Here is a 16521-nt window from a genome sequence, read left to right as displayed (position 1 = left end):
AATTTTCTTATTAATTAGCACACTTTTCATTAGAACACACAAAAAATAAGTGAACTAAAAGCCAACCCTCAATTCTACTTCAGCCCACAGATTAAAACTCAGTAGTAGCACAATTCACAAAGATTACATCAGATAGAAAAATCAGCTCACTCTCCTCACAGTTCTTCTATTACCTCCATCTGATTGGCTCATTAAAATACTATAAATAACATAGCATATATTTTGTTTTTTATCTATATCTGTTTGTACCAAATTAGTCATTAAAAATAAAATTTGAACTTGCACTACCGAGTTGAAAATGTATATATTTATCGAATGAATCAATGACTTCCCACAACTGCGGGTTGCCACAATGGACAAAGTAAAGCGTATCAGGATATGGGCATAATTCAAATTTAAGTGTTCATATAAATACCTTAAGAATGCAACCCCTAATGAAAGTACTAGCCTACTAAATGAAGATAGGGATGAGATCATGTTCTGTAATATCCAACAGTAATTTCATTAACTGTGTAATTTTAAGCTGGGGAAACTAAATATTCATAAAACAAGAAGAACATAAGTCTATCACGGTAACTACTAACTGCATAGCTGCCAATTTTTAGAAATCAAAAATAGGAAGATTTTTTAAATCTTGGATTTCATCACGCACATTGCGCCACGGACTCGACAAAAAAGACAAGATAAAAGGCATACATATTTACAATTACGAGACTTGCCCATTAAATTTAAAATCTTAAAATAAGAAAACAAAAATGGTTACAAAAAATTGTAACTAATCATTCTCATTTATGACACACACATACGAATAATAATATTTATATCACACCGACATACGGAATAAAATGCATAATAGTTTCCTTTATTACACTGTAAAATGAATGGAAATTCAATTTTATAGGTATCTCTGAACACTTGGAGATAACGTTCATGTTTTGTGGCCATAACGTGAAGAGAAAATACCAGAAACTGTCACCGACACAACTCCCTGAAGTACATTTCAAGTCAATAAAATTATGAAGTAAGAATGAACTTTAATGCACTGAAATATGCGAAACTACCACATACAAAACAGATCAATATGTCCCATACATTATTAAGACTTCCAACAGGGTGAAAAGCAGAGAACCGCCAGAAAAGGAAAAAAAAAAAAACATGGCCTACACCTCCAATGAAACTACGCACAGAACGATGTTAAATAGCAAGCGAACCACACAATAACCAAATTAATTAATGGAGTCTGTGGCCTCTCGCTTGTAGGGCGAATGCCGTCCCGAATTCCCAGCTGTAAGGCAAACGCACTGCTAAAGTGATAGGGAAACACGATACACGAAGGCAGACGGACTATACACTCGCCAAATAAAACGTCAAATAAAAATGCTTGAAAATGAGGTTGCGTAAATTAAATCGGAAGGGTTGGCAGGTATGTAACTGTACTGATATGTCCATGAGTAAAATTACTACATAAAACACCAGTTTTGCCATTGCTTTCCTCACTGGACCAGAAAGTGCTACTGAAGCACAACTGACCCTATGAGCAACACCTTTCATAACAAACAGATGCACTAGATGTGCTCTAAATGTCATAACTCATTACCACCCAACCCCAGCATCTTCTATATTGTCAAAGCTATGAATGAGACTGGAACTTCAGTGGAAGCTATATATTGCTGTAGCCTGTGACAAGAGACTACTGCATCCATCAAGAAACGGCAGTAGGCAGAGTTTGGTTGGTATTTGAGGATAAAACTTAACTATCGTCTTGTAATATCTAAAAAAGGCTCCGAGACAAGTAGAAAACCTGCTATTATGAATTAATGTATTGTGCTTAATCATGTCATATCACCGACTGAAAAATGGGGAACAGCTACTGAATAACACCACCTGATGGTAGAGGAGGTAGTGGGATTGTGTCACTCCTGAGAGTAAGGTTAGTTGTTCATGTCCACACATCATTCCCATGGTCATGTGATTTTGTTTCAATTTCTAAAAGAGAAGAAATTTCCTTCAGCGTCCGCTGCTATTCCTTTTTATTCAAACATCGATTCACCGTAAATGCGTGTGTAACCTGCAGAACAATGCCAGAAGTGAAGTAGAGTACAAGATCGTGTCTTCAACAATATGTAGAGAAATTTAAAAACATATTCACTACCGACGGAAGAGTATGATTTTGCCAACCGTCTGGCAAAACAGTGGATGCAGAGCAACGTTCTTAAGTAACCCAGCATTTGTCTGGAAATAAGCACATTGCAGCTGCTTTGCGCATGCGTTTGTGACAACTACTAACAGATGAATCGGTTACTTCAAATAAAGGTCCATCCAGATACTCCCAGTATTATTTAGACGCATGTAGCGCATTTTTTGCGCCGTCATTCCTCTTGGCAAAATAAATAATCTGGAACAGAAATTTCCTAACAAAAGATATTAATTTTGGGCCTCCAGATGAATCCACCCAAAGGAAAAAGAATCTCCCGAAATGCTACGAGAAAACTACAATGAATTTGGGCAGTATGTAATAACAAAAAACTGTGGGCGAGCATTGGCAAAACCACATGTTCAAGTACCAGAAAAGTAGGAAATGTAGTTCGTGAGTTGAAGAATGCCAAAACTGCTTGTGAACATTCTTATTTGCTAACATGTAAAGAAATACCTCCTGCAAACCACATCATTGTTGTTTAATGAAGCCACGCACTTAGTTTGGCCGAAAGGTGTAAAATACAACAATGTATTGCTTACACTTACTGATAGTACAGTTTACACAAAAAAAGCAGCCAAAGGTCTTCCTGTTAGCTTTCCGAAAATGATACATGTAACTTGCGTAGTTTATGCTCTTCACAGGTTATGTGAAACTGTACGGGTTCAGTATCCTAAATTGGATAAATAAATTAGTGTACGATGGGAAAGAAGTATTTCTGAAAGCATCCTCAAAAATCGATCTGTTTAAAGACAAAAACCCAGGTCTTGCACTACCTGGATTAGCGCTGTGGTATAGACTACTACGCAGACAATTTCAAAAGGTTTACATCTGTTGTGAATGCGCTAGATAAAATTGAGATTTTTCAAAAGTTGCTGAAAGACTGGTCTTTGATAAAGAAATTGACGTTTATATCTGCAAATCTAAGCTTCTTGTGTAGAAATTGACGTTTATATCTACCAATCTAAGCTACTTGTGGAAAACCATAAATATAGGCCTACTTGAAAAATCCACTAACCTGTTGTCCGAAACAATGAAGGAAGTGTGTGCTGTTGAACAGAAATTGGATTCAAGCTCGGCTTCACAGGTACAGGGACTATTTAAGATCAAATATCAACATTTGTTCTAGAAAAACGGTTTTAAAAAATGTGCAAAGTCGCAAGAGTATTGGAGGGTGCTCCTGTTGGTGAAATTGACAGTGTTAGTGTTGTGACATTCCTCTCTTTAACTATGCACGTCTGACATCCTGTGGTGTGGAGCAATAATTTTCGTAGTATAAGGCATTCTTTAGAGATAATCGGCATGCATCTGTCATGGACAATTTGGAGATGACTTTTGTTGTTCACTGCAATTCTGACTAACAACTAATATTCCAGCGTGTTTGGTGAGTACGAACTATTACACATTTTTTCAAAGATGATAGGTTGCTTTAATTGCTATATTTAAACAAAACCCTACCTATTTTTGTAAATATAATAGCATCTACTCAGGTATATAAAAAATCAATATACCATATTGTACTTTTCCATATACAGTAAAACCTTGTTAATTCAAAGTCGTTGGGACACAAAAATCGGGCCTGGAATTACGTGATTTCCAATTAACTGCCATCACATACTTTGGAAATGCCAACCCTTGAGGCATCACAATATATTCTAAGACCTGTTACTGCATGCAATTAACCTTGATTCACAGTTTAAAATTATCAAATGCCATGGGAAAAAACTATTTCCAAAATGTATCCAACAAGGTGCATTTACAGTATTCAAATAATGCATTTGAATAACTCACCGGTAAACATAACCTCGCGTATTGAAATCGAAAGAAAACACAATTCAAAGACGAGGAGAAATCTATACTGGCTCCCCTGTGCAAGTACTTTATTCATTGGATTACTGTACTGTATGCACTTTAGATGCCTTGTGCTTGCACGGAAAGTACCCGATGCCCTTAAAACATCGCGGCTTATCGAACTATCCCACGACGAGGGGAGAAAGTCTCTCGCTTCCATGTGCACTTCATAGCAACATAGTACATTTTCCGGCTGGCAATTTTCTCCTTTAAAACCATAAGTCCGCTTGGCCTCAGCATTTAAAAAAATAAAACAAACAATGCAGTTTCATCGGCATTGACATTGTTTGGTGCGTACAAATTGATTAAAGGCTACAAGCCACGCTTTTTCGCCTACTATCTGCACCGGCAGTGTGCACGGATTTTACCTCTCCACACACTGCCTGCTAGGCCTACGTGATATTATGGCATTCCTTAAAATGCCAAATACAAAATAATTACGATTCCGCTCGAACATTGCAGACATGAATCACACTGTAGACACGCCAAAGTAGGTGAAAGTTAGCCAAGTTACCCTGCGCGGTCCGAAAGACACGTTCTTTCATGACGTGGAGAAATTTTGAATTGAAATTACTCTGTAAAATACTATTTTCAAAATGTAAAGACAGCTTCAAATTAAAAGTCTGAATTTCTGACATTGTTCTTCGAATTACAAATCATCTGTATTTCGAATTGAACGATTTAAATAACATGCAAAACCATACCTCATGTTTCCGGGAACGAGAGCTGCTTCGAATTAGGCGAGATTTTGAATTAACTGATTTTGAATTATCGAGGTTCTACTGTATACAGACATTCCTTTGCCTAAGGAGCACATTTGGTAGCACCATATTTTAATACAAAACTTTATACTTTTTTACCTCTTGAATGCCAGTGGTTATGTGATATTTAAAGCAGGATATTTTTCACTTCATATTAAATATTTCTAGGTTCTTTAGCACATACATATTTTTCAGTTTTTAGCACATAAAAATCCATTCCCTAGTTACTAACAACTGCAGTTTAAAACTTATTTCACAGTGTGATAATTGGTTTAAAGACATAATTACTAATTACACAGCAAGATTAACAAACTAATAACTAATGTAAGTGTTGGTGTTAAATGGAGCTATAAATCCTTATAAATATCGACTAATAAATTATATAGTAGCTGAACGGTCAGTACAGTAATAGTGGTTATTGACGAGTGCAGTTCTGTTTCTAATTTCACAGTGCAATAATTGGTATAGTGGCAATTACTAATGCGAATAGGAATTAAGAAAATCCAAAGATGGCGCACAACAGAACCGAAAGAAAATAATGGCTACACTCGAAGCTACCGAAACCACAGCAATTTTGCAAACTCAAACGTACAAGTCCTAGATACTCAGTAATCAGGACCATTATAAACGTTCCTGAAACTGGTACCATTACAGAAACAGACCAAAAGATGATTAAATCACATAACTGAATCAAAACAATCTTCACAGAAATGAAACAAATCCCAGAAAACTAAACCAATTCCACTCCTTATACAGACATGGAGATAGGATCACAAGGAGAAAACTGAAATAGAGAGGGACAAGAAATAAAAAGCTGATCAAAAGTAATGGGCAAAACAAACAGGAGGAACTACATAAGAACAAATGAAAATAGTTTGATGCCAAAGAATGGGATTTGCACTGCTTGGCTGTATGTTGCAAAAGTGTACAAAGATATCAGAGCAGACATAAAAGAATACATGAACTAAAAGGGAATCCAAATGAGAACGCGAAATAACTACACTCAGGAGATCAATCGAGTAGACATACCACTAGATTTCCTATAACAAGTAAATAAGCCATATTTTTGGTCAACAGGACTAGTAGTCAAGAGATACATTATTTGGAGGCCTCGATTTGAAGGAGCCCAGGTCTGGAACTAACCCAAAAAGCTACCAAAACAAGTATCACTAATGACCTGGAAAGTAAGACTGGAAATGTTGAAAGGATAATGCCCATAAACATTCTCACATATATTTGATCCTTACCGAAACCTTCCGAGTACAAGAAATAGGTATGCAGCACTACTGTACATACCGAGCTCTAGCAATGAGAAACATGGCAGGAAGATCGAGTGGTACAGACTGTCTAATTAAACCATAAATTGCATTAACAAAACACTAAAACGTGAAAACCTCATTTGTGTTGATACCAAATAGTAGCGGTCATTAGGGGGGCGACAGTTGCGCCCCCCCCCCCCCACTTTGTGGGGAAAAATGTATGTTTAAAAAAGCAATTTGTATACAGACTATTGTCTTTCCAGCCGATTCTTTCCTTTAATTTGTTTCATTATTAAGAAAAGTACGTCGGAAATACGCACAAAATGTCGCTCGCCGCGGCTAATCGCATTTTACAGCGTCACAGCAAGTAGTAGAGACCCGTGGAGCAATATGTAGCATGCTCTGAGACGAAGGGTAGCAGGGGTATATTTCTGCCAAGATTACCCGCTTGGCGTGCACTTTCGTCAGTCTGTCAGTCTCACTCAGTCAATGTGTCTGTTCAGTTCTATCTAGTGTTTGTTACGTTGTTAGTGTGTAGTCAAATACTAAATGACATTTTAATTGTATAATCATGCCAAACTTCTACTTAATTGTAATACATGCATAATTATTTTTCCTTTGCTAAAAGTTCTATTGTATAGTACAAGTATTACCGTGCCCAAGTTGGCAGACTGTCAACTCTGTATCAAAATTCGCCTCCCGGATAGCATCAAAAACTTACCATTTTATAGCATTTTATCTCGATAGAAGCAGTCAATTAAGTGCGGCCAGTATCCAGTATTCAGGAGATAGTGGGTTCAAACCTCACTGTTTCCCATTTTCACACCAGGCAAATGCTGGGGCTGTACCTTAATTAAGGCCATGGCCGCTTCCTTCTGAGTCCTAGCCCGTTACTGTCCCATCGTCACCACAACACCTATCTGTGTCGGTGTGACGTAAAAGCCATTAGCCAAAAAAAAAAGTCGATGTCTAAACCCCACCTCCCCATATCCATGGATATATGTACTTTTTGTTGTTCTGCAAATTCACTGTCATAAATTGACATGTTGGAACTAAAATAGACGCAGTTGCCACGAGACGAATAGATACGGCACATAAATTCAATCATCGATATTGAGAAAGTAATATATATAGCGTAACCAAAGCAAAAAATATCAAGGCGGCGATGAAAAAAAAAAAGAAGTAAAGCCTAACATTGTTATATCATTATTATTACTACTTCTCATAAAAGACGTAAAACTAGAAGAAGCAAGGTACCGGTCGAGGCAAAATAAGCACATAATACGAGCAGCTGACTGAGATTTGAAGATAATTATTGCAACATTTGGGAGAAGGTCAGAAATACAGAGTGTTGCACTGAAACGCGCAAATAAACACCAATAAATCAAAGTGGCATATTGAGAAGAAGATTGCGGGAAGGACTACGTCACGAATCCCGAACAGCAGCAGATAATATTCATAGCTGACCAGAAAGAAATATTTAAGTCATGGCAATTAATATATCAAATAGAAATCGTAACAGATAATTGAATTTTAGGCAGACATATTGGTAATCAAGAGGAAAAATCAGACTTGAAACTTAAAGAAACACTACATTTGACACCAATATTAATGTTAGCCTCCTCTGCGAACCATGTGACCTTGAAGCGGTGGGGAAGCTTGCGTGTCCCAATGATGCAGATAGCCAAGCCGCAGGTGCAACCATATCGGATGGGTATCTGTCGAGAGACCAGACTAACGAATGGTTCATCAAAAGGGGGGTAGAAGCCTTTCAGTAGTTGCAAGGGCGGCAGTCTAGATGATTGACTGATACGGCCTTGTAATAATACTCAACATGGCTTAGCTGTGTTGATACTGCTACACGGCTGAAAGCAACGAGAAACTACAGCCGTAACTAACTCCCGAGGACATGCAGCTCTCTCTGTATGAATGATGTACTGGTGATGGCTTCCTCCCGGGTAAAATATTCCGGAGGTAAACTAGTTCCCCATTCGGATCTCCGGGTGGGGACTACACGAGAGGGGGCGATCATCAGGAAGATGGATACCGACATTCTGCGAGTCGGAGCGTGGAATGTTAGAAGTTTGAATAGTTGTGGTAGGTTAGAGAATCTGAAAAGGGAGATGGATAGGCTAAAGTTAGATGTAGTTTGTATAAGTGAAGTACGTTGGCAGGAAGAACAAGATTTTTGGTCAGGCAACTACCGAATTATCAACACAAAATCAAACAGGGGAAATGCAGGAGTTGGTTTAATAATGAATAAGAAAATAGGGCAGCGGCTAAGCTACTACGACCAACATAGTGAAAGAATTATCGTTGTCAAGAAAGACAACAAACCAATGCCCACCACAATAGTGCAGGTCTATATGCCTACTAGTTCAGCGGATAATGAAGAAATCGAAAGAATATACGAGGAGATAGAAGATTTAATATAATATGTAAAAGGTGACGAGAATCTAATTGTGATGGGAGACTGGAATGCAGTGGTAGGCCAAGGAAGAGAAGGTATAGTCCGCACACTTTATGTTGGTGCATTTGTGTACGGGGGTGAGGAGTAAGGAGGGAGGTGTCCCGGTATCGATAGTGCTACCAACCGAAGGAAAATGAAATCTGAATTGAATCGAGAATATGATCGATCGATACGAAGTTTCTAAACCGTTATCATCTTAAGCCAACAACTATGTCACATACACATTATATAACATTATAAAACATTTCTCGATGCGAATCTTGTTCCTAGCATGAATTCTATACTTTGGCTTTGTTGTGTAAACAACAACAGTACTAGTACGTAAAGTGTACGCCAGATGTCGCACAACGATGCTTAAGCGATTCATAGTTTGTGTTTCAAAGGTTGCCAGTACGAATCTCGAAGATCGCCGAGGTCGACCGATTCAGCACTAGGGTGTAAATGCACCAATATAAAGTGTGCGGATAATAGTACAGTAGGAGAATTTGGATTGGGACAAAGGAACGAAAGAGGAAGTCGGCTGGTTGAATTCTGCAATGATCATAATTTAGTCCTTGCCAATACTTGGTTCAAACACCACAAACGACGGCTGTATACGTGGACGAGACCTGGAGACACTGGAAGGTATCAAATAGACTTCATTATGATTAGGCAGAGATTCAGAAACCAGGTGTTGGATTGCAAAACGTTCCCAGGAGCAGACGTGGACTCTGACCACAACTTGGTCATGAAATGCCATCTGAAGTTGAAGAAATTGAAGAAAGGAAAGAGTGCAAAAAGACGGGATCTAGACAAGTTGAAAGAAAAGAGTGTGAGGGATTGTTTCAAGGAACATGTTGCACAAGGACTAAATGAAAAGGCTGAAGGAAACACAATAGAGGAAGAGTCGAGAGTCATGAAAAATGAAGTCAGTAGGGCTGCTGAAGAAATGTTAGGAAGGAAAAAAATATCAACTAAGAATCAGTGGATAACTCAGGAGATATTAGACCTGATTGATGAACAACGAAAATACAAGAATGCTAGAAATGAAGAGGGCAGAAAAGAATATTCTTCTTCTTCTTCTTTTCTAGCCTATTTCAATCCACTGCTGGATATAGGCCTCTTCCATGTGCTTCCATCGTCTTCGGTCTTGAGCCACTTGGAACCAGCGTGTTCCAGCCAACAGCTTTATGTCGTCGAGCCATCTCTTCAGGGGTCTTCCAATGCCTCTCTTGTGTCCCCATGGTCTCCAGTGAACAATCCTAGAGGTCCACCTGTTGTAGTCTTGTCGAGCTACGTGTCCTACCCATTGCCATTTTAGTCTTGCTACTATCTCTAGGATGTCTGTTACATTAGTTCTTCTCCTGATGTCCTCTGAACGGATCTTATCCCTAAGGCTGATCCCTAGCATCTGTCGCTCCATGGCTCGTTGTGTTCGCTGAAGCTTGCGAGCACTTTCCTTCGTCAGAGTCATCGTTTCCAGACCGTAAGTTGTAACTGGCAGCACGCACGTATTATAAACCTTGGTCTTCAGGTTAATTGGAACATCCTTGTTGGTGAGGATGAATCTTAGTTTTCGGAATGCAGTCCAACTCATACCTATTCTGCGAGGAATTTCTGCACGTTGGTTGTCTTTTCCAAGTTTTATCTTGTGTCCAAGATAGATGTACTCATCGACAGCTTCTATATATTGGTTTCCCATTTTAAGTGGTCGACTCTCTGGGCTTAGTATTTTCGTTTTATTAATGTTCATTTCCAAACCAATCTTAGCAGAAGCAGTTTTTAATTCTTGGATCATGCTTTCTAGTTCATCTAGATTTTCACTTATGAGCACAATGTCATCGGCAAAACGCAGGTGGTTCAAATATAACCCGTTGATTCTTATTCCTTTATTATCCCAATGAAGGGTTTTGAATACATCTTCCAAGGCAAGGGTAAACAGCTTTGGAGAGATTGTGTCACCTTGTCGAACTCCTTTGCCAACTGGGATTTTATTGGTGATGAGGTCTTCGTCCACTCTGACTACCATTGTGCAAGGTAGCTAAGGAAGAATGGCTGAAGGAGAAGTGCAAGGATGTCGAAGGCTGTATAGTCCTGGGAAAAGTAGATGCTGCATACAGGAAAATCAAGGAAACCTTTGGAGAAAGGAAATCTAGGTGTATGAATATTAAGAGCTCAGATGGAAAGCCACTTCTACGGAAAGAAGACAAAGCAGAAAGATGGCAGGAGCATATCCAACAGTTGTATCAAGGTAAAGATGCAGATAATTTGGTTCTGGAACATGAAGAGGCTGTTGATGCTGATGAAATGGGAGACCCAGTTTTGAGGTCAGAGTTTGACAGAGCTATGAGTGAACTCAATAGGAACAAGGCACCTGGAATTGATGACATTCCCTCTGAATTACTGACTGCCTTAGGAGAACCCAGCATGGCAAGGTTATTTCATTTAGTGTGCAAGATGTATGGGACAGGAGAAGTCCCATCCGATTTTCGGCAGAATGTTGTTATACCTATTCCCAAGAAAGCCGGTGCTGGCAGGTGTGAAAACTACCGCACCATTAGTTTAGTATCTCATGCCTGCAAAATTTTAACACGTATTATTTACAGAAGAATGGAAAAACAAGTTGAGGCTGAGTTGGGAGAAGATCAATTCGGCTTCAGAAGAAATGTAGGAACACGTGAAGCAATCCTCACTTTACATCTGATCTCAGAGGATCGAATCAAGAAGGACAAACCCACGTACATGGCATTCGTAGATCTAGAAAAGGCATTCGATAATGTTGATTGGACCTAGCTATTTATGATTCTGAAATGATAGGGATCAGATACCGAGAACGAAGAATTATCTACAATCTGTATAAAAATCAGTCTGCAGTGATAAGAATCAAGGGCTTTGAAAAAAGAAGCAGCAATCCAGAAAGGAGTGAGGCAAGAGAAATTTGGAAAGGGAATCACAGTCCAAGGAGAGGAAATCAAAGCCTTGAGATTTGCCGATGATATTGTTATTTTATCTGAGACTGCGAAAGATCTCAAGATGCTGTTGAATGGTATGGATGAAGTCTTGGGTAAGGAGTACAAGATGAAAATAAATAAGTCCAAAACAAAAGTAATGGAGTGCAGTCGATCGAAGGCAGGTGATGTAGGAAATATTAGATTAGGAAATGAAGTCTTAAAGGAAGTAGATGAATATTGTTACTTGGGTAGTAAAATAACTAACGATGGCAGAAGTAAGGAGGACATAAAATGCAGACTAGCACAAGCAAGGAAGAGCTTGCTTAAGAAAAGAAATTTGCTCACTTCAAACATTGATATCGGAATTAGAAAGATGTTTTTGAAGACTTTCGTGTGGAGCGTGACATTGTATGGAAGTGAAACATGGAAGATAACTAGCTCAGAAAGAAAGAGAATAGAAGCTTTTGAAATGTGGTGTTACAGAAGAATGCTGAAGGTGAGATGGATAGATCGAATCACGAATGAAGAGATACCGTACTGAATCGAATTGGTGAGAGGAGATCGATTTGGCTAAATTTGACGAGAAGAAGAGATTGAAAGATAGGACATCTTAAGACACCCAGGACTTGTTCAGTTGGTTTTTGAAGGAAGTGTAGGTGGTAAGAACGGTAGGGGTAGACCAAGGTATGAATATGACAAGCAGATTAGAGCAGATGTAGGATGCAATACTTACGTAGAAATGAAAAGGTTAGCACAGGATAGGGTGGCATGGAGAGCTGCATCAAACCAGTCTATGGACTGATGACTCAAACAACAACATTAATGTTAGAAGGCAGTGAAGTTCCCGAGTTGAAAAAACTGACTGTTTATATGCATTTTTGTTCAATTTGCACAAGAGATGACCGTCAACATGCTTGCCTGAGATGGAGATGGAAGCATGGCCTCTCCCACAGAATCCCTGAGACCAGGAGGATGTAGCAGCCAAATTTAAATCACAGATATACCCGTACATATAATTCCAACGTCAGTGGAGCAGAGGGAAAAAGATAAGTCATATAAGTCAATGCAGTAAGTAAAAATTATTTTTTTAATGAAATGTTTTTTTCTTATGTGATAAATGGATAGTGAAGCAATGAGAGCTTCGAATTAGCTCATAAATAGTGGATTTTTGTGAGATAACATACATGTGTGACAATGAAAAGGGATGATAGGTAGTCATCTAGAGAGCTTCGAATTAGCTCATAAATAGTGGATTTTTGTGAGATAACATACATGTGTGACAATGAAAAGGGTTGATAGGTAGTCAGTCATCTAAACAAAATAACAAATCTTTGGCTAGGATGTGAATGATATATATATATATATATATATATATATATAACACCTGTAAATGCGTTCATAATGTTTCCTAACATGGAGAAGAGGTTAGCATATGTGAATTATAAGAGTTATGTCGACGTAATAGTTAATGTAATGAATAAGGAAGGGTTAATATTTCATAAAATGGAAGTAATTCAGTGCCATAGGTGGGTAATTATGAGAAGGTATATGAATAACATAAAAATGAAATAGGAATGAATTAAGAAGTAATGGAATATTCTAGCATATGATGATGGAATTATCTGTGTCAAATTAACATGTACATGAAGGTAGTTGATATGAAAGAAGAAATATGATAATGAGATATGAAAAAGATGATATATATGAAGAATGAGTGAATAAGAAGAATAATGATGGTGATAGTTATTATTTCGTCGATAAAGAAGAGACTGTTTTATAGTAGTGGTTATAACAATGAGACTGATGCAACTTAAGGTTAACGATATATAATTCCATGATGAGTGATAATTCTTAGATATTCCATATCCAACATTGAATGAGTTGCATAGCTCAAATATAGAAGGTAGGCACTTATAAGTCGTTGAGATAAATGATATAAGGAAAGTTGAGTAGAATATTACCCAACATTAACCCAGATTTCAACCATAGTTTCAATGTACAATGTACCTTCCTAATTCAATACAAAACATAATTCCATCGTTAGATGGAGCAATAAAATTCAAACATGTTTCGACTCGTTTGAGCAATCTTCAGTGAAATAAAGAGGAATTAAAGTAATCTACATAATGTAAGCCAAAAATGTGCTAAAAGCATGAGGGAACAAATGAAAAAAGAGACAGACGGAAATAAAAACTATAACAATACAATATTTACATCACTAGAAGGAGCAATAAATAACTCTGAGACAAATTCATTGAACAAAGGGTTAATATTAACATAACTGAATCCAAAAAATGTGCTAAGCCTAAGAAAATAAAATAAAAGGTAACAGACGGAAACGAAACAATAAGTGCTAATAGTGATGTTGCGAACCTCTTAGACTAAAATTTTTTAGTTTGATAATTCAAAAACGGGACTAAATCACTGTGTTGAAAATTCAGGCTGGTAGAAACACCATCCCACAAATGGCTAGGAGGGGAGTGAAAAAGCTTGAGAAACCAAGTTTGAGAGGAGACAACGTGCCAAGTGATATGTATGTGATAAGTGATGGAAAAACCCCGATGATTTTAAAATTTTAGAATAGCAGCATTCTCAATTTCTTCTCAATTTAGCGGTCCCTGTTCTCGAAGATTATATCCAATGTTGGCTATGTGGGTTTGCTTTATTTGATTTTTATTTTATTTTATCATATATATACGTATTGAACTGAGAATAAAATGGTCACTTTAAAGTTTACCATGCACCTGTAACTTCTCTAACACAGCTTCTCAATTTTGTTGCTGCCCTCCCAACCATTTAAATTCAATACTGAATATTGAAGTGGTGGTGGTGGTGGTGGTGGTGATTATTGTTTTAAGAGGAAGTACAACTAGGCAACCATCCTCTATATAACACTAATCAGAGGGAAAAAATGGAAGGGATCTGACACTAAAAAAATTAAGGTATCGGCCCAAGGAAGACAAGGGCCACGAAGGGCATGAAAATGAATGATTCCCTAGCCCTCGCAAACCTACTAGCGTCAGGGCCGGTAAAGAACAAGAGTTGACCAAGAGAGGTTGGATAGGATAGATTAAAGTGAGGAGCTCGGCACAAGTAAGTGGAAACAATGCCAGGACTCAGCTAAGGGCCCTGTGGTCGCCAACCCACGCTCCAAAGTTCAGAGCCCCTGGCGCCCCTATTAGTCGCCTCTTATGGCAGGCAGGGGATACCGTGGGTGTTATTCTACTTTCCCCACCCACAGAGGGTCTTGAATATTGAAAAGGTGTACCCATAAGTTGTTTTCAATGCACATATATATATATATATATATATATATATATATGATGAAATTCTTTTAAAAAACATTTAAAATAAGGCAAACACCTACTAGCCAACACTGGAAATAATCGAGAACAGGACTGCTAAAATGAGAAGAAACTGAGAATGCTGCTATTCTAAAATTTTTAATTCATTGGCATTTTTTCATCACTTACCGTATACATTTCACCTGGCACATTGTCTCCTCTCAAACTTGGTTTCTAAAATTTTTTCACTCCCCTCTTAGCCATTCGTGGGATGGTGTTTCTACAAAGACAGATTGTCAGCCTGAATTTTTAACACAGTGATTTTGTCCTGTTTTTGGATTGTTATCAAACTAAAAAGTTTTAGTCTAAGAGGTTCGCAACCCCTCTATTAGCACTTACTGCTTAGTTTCCGTCTGTTATCTTTTATTTTATTTCATTTTCTTAGGTTCAGCACATTTTTTGGAATCAATTATGTTTTATATTAAGCCTTTGTTTGCTGAATTTATCTCAGAGTTATTTATTGCTCCATCAAGTGATGTAAATATTGTATGTTATTGTTTTTATATAGTATGTCTTTTGTTTTTCATTTGTTTCTTCATTATGTTTTTAGCACATTTTTAGCTTATATTATGTAGATTACTTTAATCCCCCCCTTATTTCACTGAAGATGGCTCAAACGAGTCGAAACATGTTTGAAGCTTATTGCTCCATGTAATGATGGAATTATGTTTTGTACTGAATTAGGATGATACATTTAATTTTTTTGCTTTGTAAAATGAATGGACCTGCCGAAAGGCACAACAACCTATGATGATGAAAACTGTGAAGCAACAGATCAAGTGTCAATATAGCAATTCGGTTTCTCGAAAGGCAGATCAACACTACACGCCACAGCCAACCTACTAAATGGCATTCAAAAAGTTCTTCACAATCCCAAAGTCAAACAATGTGCAGTTTTTATTAACTAGCCTTTGATCGTATGGACAGGAAAATCATAGAAAACTACAATCTCTAATTGGGAAAGATAACTATCCGACGCAAATATACCGGCAGTAAACAACGTACCTAGAAAGGGAAAAGGCTACTTCATGTACAGACCCTTACGAGTGGATAAACAAACACAGTCCAGACTGATATACGGGCCAGCCAAAGAGCCTTTCCAGAGAGAACTGCAAACACCACAAAATCTACCATCAACACCCACCTACGACCTATTAGCATAAAGAATAAAGAAAAGAGAAATTTCCCAGTCTTCTCTGGCACAGAAGCTACGATCAACCGCAACTGAACTAATGTAGATCACCCCCAACAGCATGAAGTGACAATGTGTGATCTATGGCTACCCCACAAAATCTACTTAAAGCAGGAATTCCACACGACAGGAGAAGATTGTATCTGCACATTACACCGTGACAGCTGCGGACAGTATCATTTGGAATTGTGTCCTAAAAGAACAAAGAGACTAACTGCTTACAGTGCAGAAGACTCTTAAAGAAACACTATGCACACTTCTCCATTCTTATCATATGAGGTGTTAAACTGTATGCAATATGAAGAAAAGTTGTTTACTTTAAAAAGAGTATAATGACAAGGAAAAAAGCCTGGTTGATCATGGAACAACATGGAACACAAGCCGCTTCCTGAAACTATGATAGCACAAAATCTGTCCACAAAAGGAAAGTGCTAATTGAAACATTGCCACAAAATCATTAGAAGCAAGTTATAGAAGGAAGGAAAGAAAAACCCTAATTAAAAATTCCTATATCCTATTA

The 16521-nt window shown here is 37.9% G+C and overlaps 1 protein-coding gene across 3 annotated transcripts in view; it reads right to left on the bottom strand.

Annotated features, from left to right (window-relative positions):
• The window catches only part of Cdk2 (Cyclin-dependent kinase 2), a 148579-nt gene that overhangs the window by 84739 nt on the left and 47319 nt on the right, over nt 1-16521 (bottom strand). The window contains exon 1 of one of the 3 annotated variants that reach the window (XM_068225040.1): nt 16319-16384. The exons of the other annotated variants lie outside the window; for them this stretch is intronic. Within the exon in view, the coding sequence (XP_068081141.1) occupies nt 16319-16362 (44 nt within the window). The 5' untranslated portion in view covers nt 16363-16384. Of the gene's footprint in view, nt 1-16318; nt 16385-16521 lie in introns of those variants that run through there. 3 annotated transcript variants of the gene reach the window in all.

This window comes from Anabrus simplex, chromosome 1, assembly GCF_040414725.1.
Source record: "Anabrus simplex isolate iqAnaSimp1 chromosome 1, ASM4041472v1, whole genome shotgun sequence".
Lineage (NCBI taxonomy): Eukaryota > Metazoa > Arthropoda > Insecta > Orthoptera > Tettigoniidae > Anabrus > Anabrus simplex.
The sequence above is the reverse complement of the archived record's forward strand: the minus strand, read 5'-3'. Positions and strand labels throughout refer to the sequence as shown.